The sequence below is a fragment of the Zerene cesonia genome, chromosome 1, assembly GCF_012273895.1.
Source record: "Zerene cesonia ecotype Mississippi chromosome 1, Zerene_cesonia_1.1, whole genome shotgun sequence".
Taxonomy (NCBI): Eukaryota; Metazoa; Arthropoda; class Insecta; order Lepidoptera; family Pieridae; genus Zerene; species Zerene cesonia.
The window spans coordinates 4,736,782-4,755,270 of record NC_052102.1 but is presented as its reverse complement, the minus strand read 5'-3'; the positions used below and the strand labels follow the sequence as shown (position 1 = coordinate 4,755,270).

The 18,489-nt window shown below is 30.9% G+C and overlaps 4 protein-coding genes across 4 annotated transcripts; 3 read left to right on the top strand and 1 right to left on the bottom strand.

Annotated features, from left to right (window-relative positions):
- The first annotated feature begins 991 nt into the window (after positions 1-991).
- On the top strand, positions 992-2,968 carry LOC119831702 (negative elongation factor E). The gene is made up of 4 exons (XM_038355166.1): positions 992-1,491; positions 1,623-1,776; positions 2,102-2,266; positions 2,752-2,968. The coding sequence occupies exons 1-4, from the start codon at positions 1,224-1,226 to the stop codon at positions 2,954-2,956; spliced, it is 792 nt and encodes a 263-aa protein (XP_038211094.1). The 5' UTR covers positions 992-1,223; the 3' UTR covers positions 2,957-2,968.
- A 681-nt stretch (positions 2,969-3,649) lies between these two features.
- On the top strand, positions 3,650-9,279 carry LOC119829829 (cysteine desulfurase, mitochondrial). Its single transcript, XM_038352551.1, has 8 exons — positions 3,650-3,853; positions 3,925-4,004; positions 4,291-4,545; positions 5,264-5,429; positions 5,512-5,796; positions 7,299-7,472; positions 7,982-8,114; positions 8,380-9,279. Exons 1-8 carry the CDS (start codon positions 3,730-3,732, stop codon positions 8,531-8,533), a joined length of 1,371 nt encoding a protein of 456 aa, XP_038208479.1. The 5' UTR covers positions 3,650-3,729; the 3' UTR covers positions 8,534-9,279.
- A 35-nt stretch (positions 9,280-9,314) lies between these two features.
- On the bottom strand, positions 9,315-10,922 carry LOC119840666 (ras-related protein Rab-14). Its single transcript, XM_038367367.1, has 3 exons — positions 10,487-10,922; positions 10,161-10,405; positions 9,315-9,913 (listed from the first exon to the last, which is right to left on the bottom strand). Exons 1-3 carry the CDS (start codon positions 10,664-10,666, stop codon positions 9,715-9,717), a joined length of 624 nt encoding a protein of 207 aa, XP_038223295.1. The 5' UTR covers positions 10,667-10,922; the 3' UTR covers positions 9,315-9,714.
- An 878-nt stretch (positions 10,923-11,800) lies between these two features.
- On the top strand, positions 11,801-17,307 carry LOC119829291 (MPN domain-containing protein CG4751). The gene is made up of 7 exons (XM_038351740.1): positions 11,801-12,241; positions 12,775-12,891; positions 13,508-13,742; positions 13,968-14,061; positions 14,214-14,383; positions 14,771-15,019; positions 15,132-17,307. Exons 1-7 carry the CDS (start codon positions 12,026-12,028, stop codon positions 16,748-16,750), a joined length of 2,700 nt encoding a protein of 899 aa, XP_038207668.1. The 5' UTR covers positions 11,801-12,025; the 3' UTR covers positions 16,751-17,307.
- Positions 17,308-18,489: the final 1,182 nt, after the last annotated feature.

The following is an 18,489-nucleotide window of genomic DNA, read 5'->3' as shown; positions in this document are numbered from 1 at the left end:
CTTTTGGTGAAATTATGTCCTGTTTTTCGAAGACTGGCTCCGTTTTAATTACACTACTATCTCTTGGAAATGCATTTACATCATACACTAATAAAAAGCCAATGCCAAAAAATAAAATACTAAGACCTTTTAAATGCATTTTGGTATAATTATAAGAACAGTAAAAAGGCGTATTATAGCTGTGCGCACTAACACCTTATGATACACGTAAACTGATACAACACAAAAGCAGTGCAAATATTGCTACTTATATGTACGCAATCCTTGGTAATTAATGTCGATGAGTCTGCGATTACTAATAAGGTCAAACTGGTAACAGGGTTTACACGAAACTGTGAGTCATGTATTATGTAGGTAATAAGACTAATCATTAGGTAGATAATGACACCAATTGTTTTGTCAACAAATAAAGTAACAAACTAGCTTTTCTCTTCTCATTTTTTCTCGTTGCTTTTACTTATTTGTAAGAATGAAACTTGGCAATAAGACTTCTTAAATTACTTATGCGGTAACTTCTGTATATTATTCACTTACCATTTATGTGATGTGTCAATACATGTCTACGTCTTTAATAATAAAGTAGAGGTTCCTAATTAAAATACTGAAATGAAATATCGCTTTTAGGGGAAAATACCTCGACAAATTTTTAAACTCCATTTGTACCCTCCTAACTGGCAATACGGCCTTGTTCTTGTAAAATCTTTACAGTTAAAGTTAGGACCATATTATTATATTCAAGAGTATAATTTATAATTATACTACTCTTTAGTTAGGACTTAGCTACCGCAACATAGACCTGTTGGGTTCTAGTTTCAAAGAAACGAACTAGAATCCAAAATGCCAAGAATGATAATTATTATCATGACAAGGATGTTGTAGTTAAAATATAACATCTTGAAAAATTCAACTTGATTACGAAATTTTAAGTAGATATTTCTTACGTAGTAAATAATTCCACATGAGAATATAAAAGTACTCTGTGTCTAGTTCTTTGTCTATGGATTTTACAACACAGTGACAGCTAGCAATGGCATGTTAGATACTGATTCAAATTGCATAATTTTATAAAAATAAATAATTAATAATAGTTTAAGACAAAAAATTCAAAATACCACTGGGCTAGTTCAGATCGATAGTAAAAATAATAGTAATAATATCTCTACAAAAATATCATTCTAATTTGTGCGTACATTATCGTAGCAATTACGAATATTTCGAATAACATGGTATACCTACACTTTCCTTCAAATCTTACTGAAGAAGAGTTGATGCTACAAGCAAAATATCAAAAACTCAAAAAAAAGAAAAAAGCTTTACAAGCATTAAAAGCTCCGAAGCAAGAACCAGAAAAGCCAATCCTGCCTAAACGACCCACTGAAGCTAGAGACGCAAGGGAAATTGCTCGGAAACTCATTAAAAGTGGTGCAATTCCTGCAATTAAGAGTCCACCACCGCAACCACAGAATGTCACCTTCAAGAGGCCCCGTGCAGGTAAATGTTTTAAGTTTACTATTTGAATGCTTGGCATGTGTTTAAGCAATATGAGATAATTAGCTTCAAATTGCCCCAAATATGTCCAGGGATGGATTGAATGAATCCGCAATTGTGTTATATCATTTTAGGAAGGGAAAGAAAACTTAGTGGCTCAACAGGAGTAACTGGTGGTGTAGCATCATACCAACCATTCAGTGCTTCTCAGGAACCTCCTCCACCCGAAGAAAAGCCTGCCCCACGGGTCAAATACTTATATGATTCATTTGTCACTGCCCGAGAGAAGTATGCATAGTGCTGAAACCTTTTATATATATATATAAATATAGATTGAATTTAATATTAAATATGCTAAAAGTCTAGATACAGGATTTATTAAACTTTTCAAATAATTTTTTATAATGTACAGAAGTCATTGCATAAACATTCAATTTAATTTAGCCATTAGACCTTATAAATTTCAATGATTATGTTTGATGGTATAAAAATCTATATTCATACTTAAGAAGATTTACCACCTATATATCTAGCTAGAGATATCTTTATTATATTCAAATAACTTGAATGCTGGCTTACGATAGATTTATTATTTTTTCCTTAAATTTTTCAGAGAAGAAAAAGCTCCACGTAATCATAGTGGAGGTGATCCTCCTACCACTGCAAATAAAAGCAATACTTTACAAATTGCTGGCACAAGTATTACTGAAGAAGTATTGAGACGCCGACTAGCATCACTCGAACCATTTACATTTATACAAGAACCAGATGATGATAAGTATGTAATACTTCATATAAGTACAATTTAAAATATATTTTGTTAATAATCTCACCTAATTTATGTACATTTCATTATTACTTACTTCATGAGCATGCAAAGAATGAGAATACTTTTGGACCTATTTTCAAGAGATTTTCAATTCAATTCAACTCTTCATTGTAATTTTTGTACCTCAGAACTTTCGACTGGGTTAATTGATTTTGATCATTCTTATTTTATTAGAAAGCGGGTGCCTTTCATATGATCCTTTTAAATTTAATCTAATTTTCTCAATTTGAAGTGGTATTATTTTTACTTATGTCATTATTTTTTTGTATTTGCTAGCGGTCCGTTGTAATATTTACTAGCGGTCCGCCATGGTTGCCCGTGGTACATATATAGCCTTCCAGTAGTTCCTGAGATTAGTATGTTCAAACAAACCCTTCTGCTTTATAATAATAGTACAGATTTTAATATTAAACCTATATTTTTTTTATTTACAGGGTATTTTTGACATTTGACACCCCAGAACTGGCAACCCAAGCACAATGTACTTTGGATGGCTGTGAAGAGGGCTGGCGCATGACCTTTGCTAAGAAGCCACCACAACCTAAAGGCTCATGGACTCCATCATCTTCACCCCGTAATCAACCGCCTCCAAAAGATTTTAAGAGATCTCTTGTAACTTATGATGACATATTCGAATAAATATATAATCAATTATTGTAGTTTTCATTTTCAAACTTGTACAGAATGTAGCAAACTCTATAATAGAAAATATATATATATATTTTTTTTTAATTGGTTGTGCATGAAATTTCATATGCATGGACACAATTAGACATTGAAGAGTTTTGGTAGAATGCACTAATTAATATCAGGAACTTCTGGTAGCCCATTCAGCCCCTGTATTTAGAAACACTATTACATTGTAGATACCGCCCTTGGTGGACAGTAGATATCTCATCAACGCCTTTAAAGGATAAGGGATAAGAAAAAGATGGATCACTGGAAAGAAGGAATGGACTGGGAAGGGCGAGGAAAAGGAAACGGGCCTCCGCCCCCCCCCCCCCCCCCCCCCCAATTACCATACGAAACACAATAGCGAGTTAATATTTCACGCCGGTTTTTTGTGCGGGTGTAGTGTCTCCCCGGTGTGAGCTGACCCAATCCGTGCCAAAGAATGCTCGACTCCCACATAAAAAAAGAGAGTTATCAATCAATGTCGGATTTTTTGATTGAAATAAAGTAAATACATTTGTTAAGTTAAGATCGTATGATTATTAAGTAAAACTGTATTTAAATTGGTATAGCCATTTCCCCACACCTATTTTATTGTAATGGCAATCAATTCTGTCAATTGTCGTTCGATACCATTGTCATTTGTCAATTCCGTATTCTGTCACCTACGCATATGACAGACGGTATGTAGAAGATAGTTAATGACTTGAAAAACATCTCAAAATTAAAAAATAATTAAAATGTTTCGAGTAATACTAAAAAGTGTGGTACCAGGATTCCCAAAGTCTGGGCTCAGTAGAGGATCTCAGCAAGAATTAGCGCTTCGTACAATCTTACTAGGAACAAAATCCTTATCGAACTCCGGTAAACAATGCTCAAAATATAGTGATGCAATGTATAAATAATTACCAAATCTAATATTGATTCTATTTTAGTTGACGCTGATAAGTTTTCACTAAAGCATGAGGAAGTTGGAAGACCATTGTATTTCGACGCACAAGCTACAACACCAATGGTGAGTTAAATAAAATAACCTCACAAGGATTTATTTATTTCTTTTTAGAATCATACTACTGGTCCGCCTTGGTTTCGTTCAAAGTAAATATACAGGGAATATCACTATGGAATCATGTACACATTCAATGGTAAAAGAATTTTTCTAATTAGTTCAGAACTTGCTGAGAATAGTATGTTTAAACATACAAATAAACTCTTCAGCTGTATATTATTGAATAAAAGATTTTATGAATAATACAATTTATCATGCTATATCACTTATTACTGAAATGCATGATTTTCAGGATCCTAGAGTTTTAGATGCTATGCTGCCCTATCTTGTAAGTCACCATGGTAACCCTCATTCAAGAACCCATGCCTATGGATGGGAGAGTGAAGCTGCCGTTGAGAAAGCAAGAGAACAAGTTGCAAATTTGATAGGAGCTGATCCTAAAGAAATAATATTTACTTCTGGAGCAACAGAATCAAATAATATATCAATTAAAGGAGTAGCAAGATTCTATGCACCAAGAAAAAAGCATGTTGTTACTACACAGATTGTAAGTTCTATAAAATACACTGCTTTTTTATTATAAGTGATTATAAATATTAAATCAACTTTTTTTGCACTTAATATCACTTTAATATATTTTTTTGCATATTATATACTAAAGTGACTACTAACACAAATAATTATTTTTTATAAAAAGGTTCTGACAGACTTAATTCTAAAATAGGAACAAATTACATCAATTCCCTATCAATTGGTTGAGAACAAACAGAATTATCAAGTAATAAAAAAAAATGCTGTATTAATTCTTATGTTATAAAGAGTAGAATAAATAGTTTCATTAAATATTTTTAGCTGTTCAGAGATGAGAATGATTGAACAAAGAATAAAACCTTATTTGTATTTTTCTGGAATCAAATCATTTGAGAAAATATAGTTATTTTATATTTAATTACTACAAAAAAATCTTGAGGAAAAATATACCATAACACTTCTTAGAAAATTTATTACTCATCATTTATAAGTACCTGGTTTAATTGTAAAATACAGTTGATGGTTCCAGTTACTATGCATTTATTTAAATATAGATGTAAACTAAAAAAAATAAAAAAAATAAATAACTCCAGCTCAATTAATTTTTCAAATATTAAAAATATTTATTAAGGTCTAGCCTGTTTGACTCCTAGTTTGAAATGTATGTTTACTTCTTAGCTTAAAAATGAATGAAATGAAAATAAATATAATAACACATTGATATTACATTGCAGGAACATAAGTGTGTTTTAGATTCATGCAGAGTATTAGAAGGAGAAGGCTTTAAGGTCACATATTTGCCTGTTGGCACAAATGGTATTATAAAGTTGCAGGATTTAGAGGCTGCTATCACTCCCGAAACGAGTTTGGTTTCAATAATGACTGTTAATAATGAAATTGGTAAGATTTTAATGTTATATGAACAGTTATACTGTATACTAAGTCTGAGACATTTTGTAAAAAAAAAATTAAAATTTTTCAGGTGTTAAACAACCTATAGCCGATATTGGAGCAATATGTAAGAAAAATAAAATATTCTTCCACACTGATGCAGCACAAGCTTTAGGAAAAATACCTCTTGATGTGAATGAAATGAATATTGACTTGATGTCTATATCTGGTCATAAAATTTATGGACCAAAGGGAGTTGGCGCTCTGTACATTAGACGCAGACCTAGAGTTCGTGTTGAGCCAATCCAAAGTGGAGGGGGGCAAGAAAGAGGAATGAGAAGTGGCACAGTACCAACTCCACTAGTAGTTGGACTAGGTAATATAACTTGTTATCATCATCAGCCCATATATGTTCTGGCCTTAATCCACCATCCTAGCCAAGTGTGGCAGACCATCCTGGCCAAGTGTGGTTTCCTCACAATGTTTTCCTTTACCATTTCAAGCTCTGGTGAAGTTGATCATGAGCAGATAATTAAAAAAATCTATTTATTTCTTGCACACTGGACTGATCTTGAACATCTTACTTTTCTCTTCAAGTCCAAGGTATTAAGAACTGAGCCACCACTGCACTTAAAATTTATGCAATTACTTTAAATCATCTTGTTACAATAAATTTTAATGGTACACACTTTAGTACCTCTTACATGACAAACTGAATAGTTGGATATTTGGGACTGTAAATACCAATAGAAAAACAAGGCCTACTAGATATTTTACAATGTATAAAAAAATATATGATCTCTATAATCATCTCTTATAAACTACTGAATAGTTTAAGATGCAGACTACTACACATAATATGTGGATTAAAATCGCATTTTTTCATAAGTGTCTAATATTTAATGTGCCAGTATCAAATTGAGTATGTTTATCAATAAAATTTACATGTCTGCTCATAACATATTATGCAAACACACGAGGGGTACTTATTTCTATAGGAGAACACAGCTGCGCAGTAGTGCCGCTCAATGCACATTTAAATCATAATTTGGTCTGCGAAAGTTTCTTGACAAATATGTTCTTATATAACTATTAATTTCGAAGCGCGTCAAAACTTGGATCAAATTTTATGATATGTTATGCGGAGAAGAGAGAAAGGCCCTTCCACCTATTCCTCAATAAATAACAGGTTACTACGCCGCTATATATATGGCGGTGCTTATAATTTGTCCTGAAATTAATATACACAAATATATCGATTTTAGAAAATATTCTAATTTGAGTTGTAAAAAACTATCTTGTTTAATTGTACTTATTGGTTCACTTTTTAGTCATAGTGGTTATTACATAAATGTCATATTTATGGTGTTGCGGACTTTTATTTCGAACTTTTTAAGACAAACAACCCTGCGGTATGTTATATTTATTTATCTCTAACGGTTTAGCCAAATCGTGTGAAAATTGTTCTCAGAGGGCAGACTTTTTCCGACTTCCTTGAAAGATATTAAATTACAGCCTATGTGATATTCTGATGTACAAACTATATTACTGTAAAGTTTTATACATCTAACAATATATAAATCCACTTGGATTTATATATTGTTAGATGTATAAAACTTTACAGTAATATAGTTTGTACATTTTATTATCAGTTTGTACATTTTATTGTACAGTTTATTATCAGTAAGCAAAATTATTCAAATAAATATATTTTTTAATAAGATATATTATTTTACAGTAGACCAGATTGCTATCTTCTCCTGTCTTCTATTAATTCCTTCAAAATGTTTTGAATTGAAAAACGCGACTCCTACATTGTATTTATGACAATGGGTAAAATTATTGTATTGGTTAATATTAAAACAAATTATTTATTAGGTGCTGCATGTGAAATATCACAACGCGAAATGGCTTATGATCATGCATGGATGGAACAACTGGCTAAAAGATTCCTTGACAAGATTAACTCAAAATTGACACATGTTATAAGAAATGGTGATGAGGAACAATCATATCCTGGATGTATTAACCTATCATTTGCATATGTAGAAGGTAACAATTAATAGACATATGTAATATATAAAAATATAATATTTTTACAGATATTATTTCAATCAATAAACATTGATGCAACTGTTAAAAATAAATTCAATTAAATGTTAAAAAAATAATCAAAAGTAAATATTAAATTTGCAACAATTATTAACCTAGTACCTGAATGACCGAGCTTTGCTCGGTATTTTTTTTGTTTTAACTTTAATTATTCGCCAAAAAATAGTATTAATAATAGGTGTCAGGAAGAGTCATAATAAATTTGGACTACTCAAACGCCTCCTCTTTGTTAAAAAAGTAAGTTTAAGTCGATAAAACACGAATATGACATTTTCTAAAAGATTCCTAGCTAGATCGATTTATCGCCCCCGAAACCCCCTATATACTAAATTTCATGAAAATCGTTGGAGCCGATTCCGAGATTCCAATTATATATATATATTGCTCGTTTAAAGATATAAGATATAATATATATAATTTTATTTTTCATATAATGCACTTTGTTACAGGTGAATCACTATTAATGGCTTTAAAAGACATTGCCTTGTCAAGTGGTTCAGCATGCACATCGGCATCTCTGGAACCATCATATGTATTAAGAGCAATTGGAGCTGATGAAGATTTAGCGCATAGTTCCATTAGGTTTGATTCTTTAAATGTGTTTTTTTTTCTTATAAAAAATATGTAAAAAAATCAATTATCATGGGCCAAATATCTTTAATTTTATTTTATTAATAGAATCTCAACATCTATACAACTGATTGTGAAAGTATTTGTAATAGCTGCTTATAAAATTTTAATATATAAGTAATAATAAATTTGATTGCTTTATAGTTTCTTTTCTTTAGCGGATTCTTTGACTATTTTTTTATTCAATTGGAAATCTCACAAATGCTTTTCTATGCAGATTTGGCTTGGGAAGATTTACAACAACAGATGAAGTAGATTACACAGCTGAAAAAACTATAAGACATGTTGAGCGTCTTAGGGAGATGAGTCCTCTTTGGGAGATGGTGCAGGAAGGTGTAGACATCAAAACAATTCAGTGGTCTCAACATTAAGTACCCCTTACCAACTCTTGTATGCATATAAAGATGACCGAATCATGTATGAATGACTTTGTGATATTATAAAATTTAAATGATAACCTTGATAAGGTCTAATTTTTTCGTTAGTAGCATATGTATACTGTTTGAAGTAAATTTTTGTTCCTACATTGTATAAAAGACAAAAACGTGTTTTTTTTTAATTAAACAAACATGGTTATGTTCTGATATATTAATCTGTAATATTTATGATTGTATGACTTAAGAGAATGTTTACAGAAATGAAATTCTAAAATATTATTATAAATTTAATTAGAGCCATTTAAATAATTACACTAAAATACAATACATTTATTCATAATATTCAAAGCACGCCAATTTTGTCATGATACATTATTGATTATATTAAATAAGAAACCCCTTCGCAACACAGCTGTCAAACATTAAAAACAGGTAACAGGATTTCAGATTGTATTTTTTAGATCTGACATTATATAATAATTGTTGTTGATATTGAATGTTTATTGTGTTTTTAAATTATTGTTTTGGAATAGATAAAAGCTAATTTAACCAAAATTATTAATACCCATATAAAATTAGCATTACCTGTTTACACATCTTCTATGTCCTTCCACCTCTCATGTTATTTAAATAAATGACATCATCAAATAGCTTGTGTAAAATTATAAAATTAAAGCACTGGATTCTTACTATATGTTATTTGTTTAAGTTCAAATTTAAATTTGTTAGTTTGTTACTTAAACAAATGTATAGAGGTATTGTTATATTTTACAATTTAATAAATACACTACATAAGTAGAAATTATGTAAAATAAAATGTTTTAAAGCATTACAATCTTTTAATTAACATGTACAAAAAAAATTAACAAATGTGTTTTGTATTATAAAATAAGATACAAAGCACATTTGTTTTTAGTACACAGCACTTTGTATCTGCACCTGATTCTAAGTATAATACTGAAATACAACCTTTAAAAAAAATACAAAATAATCACTGTAATTTTATAGACAACCTTAACAACCTTAAAATAACATATGATTGTGTTAAAACAAATTTTAAAGCAGTTGACAAAATGTGTTGCATATAAACATCTGTTCTCACAGCTATTTTACTCCTATAAATCTTTATAAAAAGGTACAACAGAGATTCAGCATTCAAGTAAATCACAATGCAGTCAGCAACTGCATGATGGCTCATCTTGAGGTTCAGGCTGTGAAATTTTAAAACTGTTGTGATCTAACGCTTGTAATTCAATTCTCGATCGATTTGATTCCACAAGTTGTAAAGCAATGTCACTAAACATTTCTTCTAGACCTTTTCCAGTTTTACATGATGTTTTGTAAATGCTACTGATTAGATTGTGACATTGTTCACTGTAACAAAAACATAATGACATGTATAATTTTATTACTAGGATATGTTAGTACATTCTTAATAGTAGATATAAATATAACAATTGTTATGAAATCATTAATATGCTTTTACGTTTTGTACATAGGTATCAATTTATTATATTCAAATAATTAAATGATTACAAAAATCTTAGTAATACTGAAGGAGGATGCTTCGTTATAAATTGGAATGGATGTTTCGTTATAAAAATTCTACAAAAAATCTTACCAAAATGCTTCAATATCAGCATCAGTGACTTGAGGAGAATTTCCTTCAAGATCAGATTTATTTCCACACAAGTAAATTTTGGCATTCTCTGCATAAGTAACTATGTCCAACAAATGTTGACTTAATACATGAAAAGATGAGATGTTGTCCAAGGAAAATACTAAAATTGCAGCTTCTGCAAACTTATAGTAGCTGGATGTAACTGAGGCTATTCTTTCCATTCCACCAGTATCCCATAACTGTAACTATAAAGTATGAGGTTATATAGGTTATATGAAATTAGGGCGTTGATAGAGATCTTTTACCTAATTAAATTAGGAAATTACCTTGACTTCCTTATCCCCAACTTGATACAATTTTTCAAAATGGTCTAATCCTAAGGTCGATCTTCGGTCCGAATTTGGAAGGAAAGTGTTATTAATAAATCGACGGAATATAGAGCTTTTGCCAACTCCATATTCACCGCACAAAATAACTTTAAGAACAGGAGTTTTCACAATAGCCATAATTAAGAGAAATTATTTATTATTTCTTCTTGTTACTACATCGGAGCCAGTTTATTAAGAATTTCGTGTGTATCACAACTATAATAAAGTACTTAATTGTAACTTTTCCTTGAGTTAATCAATAAAATATTTAGATGTTTTTGTTTAATGTATGGTATATTTCACAATGTTACATTAATTATTATGAAAATAATCTTTTCAATGATCGAATATCAATAGATTTTTTGCTTGGATATTTGTCATTGTCACTTGTCAGCAACCCTTAACCACAGAGTAAGTTGACGATTGATCGGTCAGTAAATTCAGCTTAGTTTGTGATTTAAATAAAAATAAAAGTATCCATTTATTTGAATACTTACGTTGTATAACAAGTCTCCGTAAATTTTTAAATGTACTAATGTCTGGGTATAATATTCTATGTCTAATCAAATAATATATAATTCTTATTATATTATATTCTTAAACATAAGCTACATCGTTGCCCAGTATCACCAAAATTCGAACATAGTTTTCGGATAAATGAGTTACAAAACTTTCTAGTCTCTACCTACATTCTTAGTTCTTACAAACATTAGCAATAGCAACTATCATAATTCATAATACTAAATAGAGGGATAAGATAGGATGCTGGATGTGGGTGTTTTATAAAATACACTAATACTTTAAATACATTTTTTTCTACTTGAATATCTAAACAATAAACGGTAAAAATATTGTATGTATATGCTTGCGATTTTCTACTGGGATTAAGATAAAGATAATCAATAGGTTACAAATATAATTTAAAGTATACTGAAGCATCTTACGGATTACGTAGGAACTTCGTTATAATTATCTAACTCAATCTTCTCAAAAATTTAATGAAATATTATGAAAACTTTCGAATTCAGTTTGATGACTTTGGTATCTAGTTATGATGTATTATTTTGTAAAATTTGGTTTATCTGAATTAATATAATGATATGATGTATTTCCTTAATGATGCATTACATTAACAGTGCATTTATTGAATTACAAATATGTATTTCAATTGATCTGATTTTATAAAAATTTTAACATCAGAAGATGATGGAGATTACCCGTATTATACTACTCTTTGATGGAGATCTATAGACGTGTATTGGCAACACATTTACATTTACTGTGTTTTGTGTATTGTGAATTGTCCCATGTCTGTTTACATTATTATATTTTCGATTTTTTTGTATCGTTTTACTTAATATTGAAAGGTTAGTGTTCGCCGATTACTTATTATGAATGGTTTTTTTTTTAATTTTAAGTAAGTGCCTGGTGCTGAGCAAATATTAACTTAGAATCCCATTAGTTGCTCTTAAAATAATTGCGGCACATTTGTAATCGATGGAGGATTTGCAAACCTCTCATTTGGCCGCTGCGTTAATGTCTGGTAGTGGGCAATATGCAAATAGTACAGCCTTAGAAGTACCAACATCCGTTAGTGGCAATACAAGTTTAGAAGAACAGAAAGATAAAACAAATGAAATTCGAAAGGAACCTCATGAAGAAGAAAAAGAAGAGAAAGATGATATTGCTAGTGGAGAAGAGTTTACTGATGAGGTACTGTTAAATTTTTTAGAATTAACTAATTACATTTACCTTCATACTTTATTATTTTTATTTTTGTTTGAATTATTCAGATAAACATTAAATTTACCTGGAATAAGAAGCACTTGCGAGTGTATAGAACAGAAGCCTATTAAGTGATAAATAAATTATTTATTACTTAGATGTATAAATAAATAGTAAGCTGCTAAATACCATTTTTCAATAGAAATTCATGTTTATAGTATTAATACAATTGTTACCTGTTCAAAGTTAATTATATAATTAGTCACTCATCAGATAATTGAGTTTTGTACTATATAGGCTTTCATTTTTATAACAAACTAGCTGCGCCCCGCGGTTTCACCCGCGTAAGTCCGTATCCCGTAGGAATATCGGGATAAAAAATAGATGTTGGCCGATTCTCAGACCTACCCAATATGCTTACCAAATTTCAGAGGAATCGGTCAAGCCGTTTCGGAGGAGTATGGCAACGAAAACTGTGACACGAGAATTTTATATAAATAGATAATGTTGTGATATTTTAGGAGTCTGAAGCACAAACAGGCAGTAAGTCCATGCCAGGAAGAGGTGTCACTCTGCAAATGCTGTTGGAGGATAAAATGTTAGAACCAGGAATTGCAGCAATGACGATTGAGTATTTGGTAACTATTTTCATTGAACCTTAAGAGGCCATGCTACTAATTCGCTTGCTGGAGTACCGATGTGTAAACTGCTGTTTGTATGCAAATTTTGATACTTTATAAGATATTATTCTAAATAAAAAATTATATTCTTTCCAAAGTCTTGAGTATGTGTATAGTTACCTTATAAATATATATTAAAACAAACTGTTTACCTTATAATATTTCTATTGAGATATGTAAAAAATGAAATTTGTAATTTTCTGATGGTAAAGACCTTTATAATTTTCAGTAAAACAGCCAAACTTGACTTTGTTTCAAAAAAGTTTTCTGAATGTTTTGAATGAATGCTATTATTATATTTAGAAAAATACTCGCTCCATCTGTGAGTGTATGAACATGACTTTTATAATCTTCAAAAAATAATGATTCAACTTCTTGCCTTCCTAACAAACAATGAACTAAAATGATAAAAATGAGTAGATTTGTGGCATGGTCTCTTAATTGCAATATTAAATTTCAAAATCAATAATGGTATAATCAGTCAAATTAATTTGATTATAAATTTGGTTTACTGAATTTAGTGTTCCTTTGTAATTAGAAACCAATTATAATGTCTATCTATAAATAACTTAAGGGTCAAAAGTTTGTTGGCGATTTGCAAGCAGATGGTAAAATTAAATCACATGAGACAGAAACAATATTTTGTTCTCCATCTGCATGGGCCATACACTGCAAGAGAATAATCAATCCAGATAAAAGATCAGGATGTGGATGGGCCTCTGTTAAGTATAAAGGAAAGAAATTAGATACAATCAAAGCAACATATCTACGGAAGAAACAATTGCAAAGGGAAAATATGCATAGTGATGGTAAGATTGGCATTACTTTGATAAATACTTATTCTTCGATAGTGTATGGTTACTATTAAATAATCTTTAAATCCTTTTAGAGTCTTATACTTAACAAAGTTTTAAGACAAAACCCAAGCAAGGGTATCAATCCAAAAAATGATTTGTCATATGTAGTTTTTTTAAGTTTTATATCTCACTTCTACTTACATTGCATATTATGATTGTGATTAAATTTATTAACAGAGGAAACAGAAATGGAAGTTGAAAGCCCACCTGAACCTCCTCCACAAAGAGTTGTTATGAAGCACAATACTGTTCCAAATAGAATGATGCAACAGTAAGTAATGATTTATGTTAATTTTGTAATTAATAGATTTAGATTAAAAGTGTTTTACTGAACTACATATTTATAATGTTTATTTAATAAAAGTTAAAAAAAATCTGCAACATGTAAAATGAACATTAATATGGTATATAATCATATTTTAGCGATGCAAATATGCTGATTGAAGCTGTTTCATTTTCATCTGCTGGAAAAGTGCAACCTTTTGTAGTATCTGTAAGCTCCAATGCAAGCCTGGTCCTTGACATACATTGTCATTTAAAAAAAGAAGAAGTCTATGGGTATCTTGCTGGCACATGGGATATGAACTCACATAGTAAGCCTAATCTGTACTAGTTTAAGGATGACAACACTTTAAATATAACAATATTCACAAGTAAAAGTGTCACATAACCGCTTAATGTATTTATAAATGTTGAATAAATAATCAAAGCTTTTGGCATTTGTGTTTGATGTTAGGCAAGTATTATCCATTTAGAAATTAAAGTCTAATGGATTTTTTATGTAACATCTTCATCTCCCCATGACCATGTTTGCTGTTAAATGTTAATATAATTTATAAATCGCATTAAAATCCGTTCAAATATCTTTAATTTCTAAATGATAATATAATTAATGATTAGTTATTTGTTGTCAATTGTATAAAATTCAAATATATGAAACTTGAAAAGCTTGAAACTTTACCATCTTCTATTGATTTCAGATATTGTTATTACACACACATTTCCATGTTTGATAAGTAAAAGTGATAGCAAGCCACGGGTTCTGGTTGAATTCGAAATACAAATGGAAATAGAAAAACTTGGTCTTACACTGCTTGGGTGGTACCATTCACACCCTACTAATCCTGCTATGCCAAGTCTTAGAGATTGTGATAATCAACTGGAGTACCAAATCAAAATGCGTGGTCCTTCAGAAATATCTTATACACCTTGTATTGGTGTTAGTTGTTGTAAGTACATTGACAGTTTTGAAATAGAATAGAATTATATTGAAATGGTTACAAATATCTTTATTATTATTAAGACAAAAATTAAATTGCTATATTTCTTTTTATTTTTTAGCACCATATAACCCTGAGAGTCCAGTTTTGGAGTCTTCTTTGACGTTTTTCTGGGTAATGCCCCCATCAGAACAGAGGCCTACTGAATATCCGCGCCCTTTATTATTGCAATATAATATGATTCACGATAGTCATCTCACAACGCACGCAATGGAGCAAATAAAGAGGAGCATAAAATATTATTTCACTCACGCTGATGAAACATTTGTAAATTTCAAAGATAATTTCAAACCGGACATAACATTTCTAGATAAATTAAAATGTACATTAACACCGAAATTTCCACGGGAACAAAGTGACGGTTTGCTTTGGCATTTTATTAAAGGTGAATTGGGGTGCGCATCTGAAAATGATGATAAAATGGATTTAGATGCTTTATTGGCAGTGCCGCAACCAATACCTGCATCTAAACCTAGCCAGACTTCCTCAATACCTAATTTTCCTTCAGTCAGTACTTTGCAGCAAATGGTTAGCAGACCAGCCGGTGTTCCGCCAATAAACGTGTCGTCTGCGATAGGTTCCTTATCACCACATAAATTTGAATCGCCTTTAAACATTCCAGTCTTGCCAACATCGTCAAAATCATCAAAGTCATCTACACCTCTGCCACCAGCATATCATACTGGCTTGGATATGTTAACAAATATGGCCTTAGGTTTGGGCCCTTCTAATATACCGTTATCTTTAGGTGCCAGCGGACTCGATAGCTTAGCAGCAGCTAATAGTATGTTGACAGGCCTTACACCTGGCTTAGGTACGAATTTAGCGACAGGATTATCTAGTTCTAAGTTGCCAGAACTCCCATCATACGCTGCTTCGTTACAAAGTCTCACAAGTGGCATTGGCAATTATGAAAAAACATCGACAAGTACTTCCACTAGTTGTACTTCTTCTGCTGCACCCATTCCTGCTAGTGTTGCGTCTAATTTAATGATGAGTTCCGCCGATATTGCTAACGCACTATTTTCAGCTAGTAAATATTCTAGCGCCGGAATATTAGGTATACCAGATCCCATGTCGAAGTCTACGCTAGCTGCTAATAACATGTTTTTATCTCCATCATTATTGAAAATGCAGGAATCTCTATTGAAGCCTCTTTCTACCAGTAGTCCAATATCCACCAAAGTTGGGTTAGATCAAAATCAACTCATGAAATCTCCTCACGATTTGTTAAAAGGAAACAAGGACGCCTATCTCCCTCCTGATTTTGGATCTTCTGGGAAAGTAAAAGATAATGTTTTATTGGATCCAATGAAAACACCTGAGGCAAGTACGTCCTCGAAGGATGTACCGAAATCAATGAGTTTAGAGACAACCGCTACAGATTTTAGTATGTCTTCTCGGCTTGGTAGTGATTCTTATCTCAATCAAATGTTGGAGCTAACGAAAAAGACTACTATACCAGACTACGCAGCCGATTACAGTCAAGTGAGAAAACATACAGAAGAAGATGCGCAGCCCATACCTTTATCGTCACACTCATATCAAGCACCCACTAGTATTGCGGATTCAATGGCGCACGTAGGTTTAAGTAATTACAGTAAAATGGATGATCCTTTGGATTTCTGTAAAACGCAAGATTATAGCATGAATCGGAATTCGAATGAATCTCAAAATTAAGTGTGTAATGAAAAACATTGAATTGTAATCCTTGATGGTTTTATATTGGCTATTATCGAGCAAAAGCATGACGAAAATTAAGTATTATTTGCGAAGTATTATAACGACCGCCTCCTTAGTACAGTGGTAAACGCGTGAGCGTAGAACCGAGAGGTCCTGGGTTCGATTCCCGGTGGGGACAATAAAAAAATGTCTCGGTCTGGCAGGACACAGAAGGCTGATCACCTACTTGTCCATAAAGAAAATCGATCAGTGAAACAGATTTATATCATCTGCCCCATACCCTAGTAGGGGAAACGGGACTTCACTTTATAACGATAAGCTTAATATCGAATTCATGCGAAAGTGTCAATGTGGTATTAAGCTTGATGAATGAAAAATTCAATAATATTTTTTCATTTCTCCACTTCGATATAGTCTATAAAAATAACGGATTAAAAGCATTTAATGTGGTCTAGGTGTTGATTATATTAGTATAATTGTATTTTGTGTAGGAACATTTATGTGTGTACCGTGATTCTGCATTTAAAAAGTGTGTAATAAAAGTGTAAAAAATGCTTTGCATCTTTTTTATTATGATCAAATAAAAATATTTCAGAATTCAACAATATATATGAAGAATGAGATCTTTATTTAGCATTTCGAAAAATCCCAATATTAATTTACAGGAATATTTCAAATATTTATTATCCTTTCTGACTTTTCTTTATGATAGGGCCTTGTACAAGGATAATTCTAGTAGCATTTGTGATAATTATAATGATAACTGATAAAATTTCATTTAATATTCATTACATGATTATTTTTGGATACTAGCATCTATAGCCTTGTCGTGATGATATTGTTATTTTGTGATATATAGTTAATTTCTAAATGTTGTAAACTCGTATGAATCCAAGTGTCTTTAATTCTTTTCTATTAATCATATCTAACATAGCTACCATACTTGTACCTATTATTCTGTGACCATATTAAGTACATATTAGCATATTATATTATAACTAAATAATTGTATGTTTTAAATTTAAAAACAGTTACGATGCGTTAATAAAAAAGGAAAGGATCATACGAAATGCCGCTTCCTTAATATTTTAGAAATCACGATCACCAATCTCTTTTAATAGCCGATAAACAAATTATCAACTGATAAATATTATAATGACGTTTTTGATACGGGGAATTTCAATCGGCCCAAGTATACTTGAATAATATGTCAAGCTTGTAAAGTGAGGTGATTACAGTGTTATTGTAAGTGCTAAAATAAAAATTTTAATTTTAATAGTTATGAAAAAGAAATGTTGTGATATAGTTATCAAGGGTGAGTACCTATTGTTGTTTCTTAAATCTTTAATTGAACTCAATAGATATGGCATTATGACCGATAAATTAATTTATATTGTATGTGCAATGTGTGTATTTCCTGTAAATTAAACTATGTTGTGTATTTTTAAAGAAAATTTGCTGATTTACGGAAAACAAACATTTTTTAGTTAAAACCATTAGGTATCTTTTGTTTAGATAAAAAAATAATACTTTCGTCTACTTTCAGGTTTGCTGTGTGCATTAATTCTAAAAATAATGAAGTAATTAATACGAAAATAAAATATTTGTTTATAAATTTAAAATGATATATCTAAAACTGAAGAGTTTGTTTATACGCACTAATCTCAGGAACTACTGGACTGATTTCAAAATTCTTACATCGTTTCTTATATACCTACGTGATCCCTGGCTGCTAT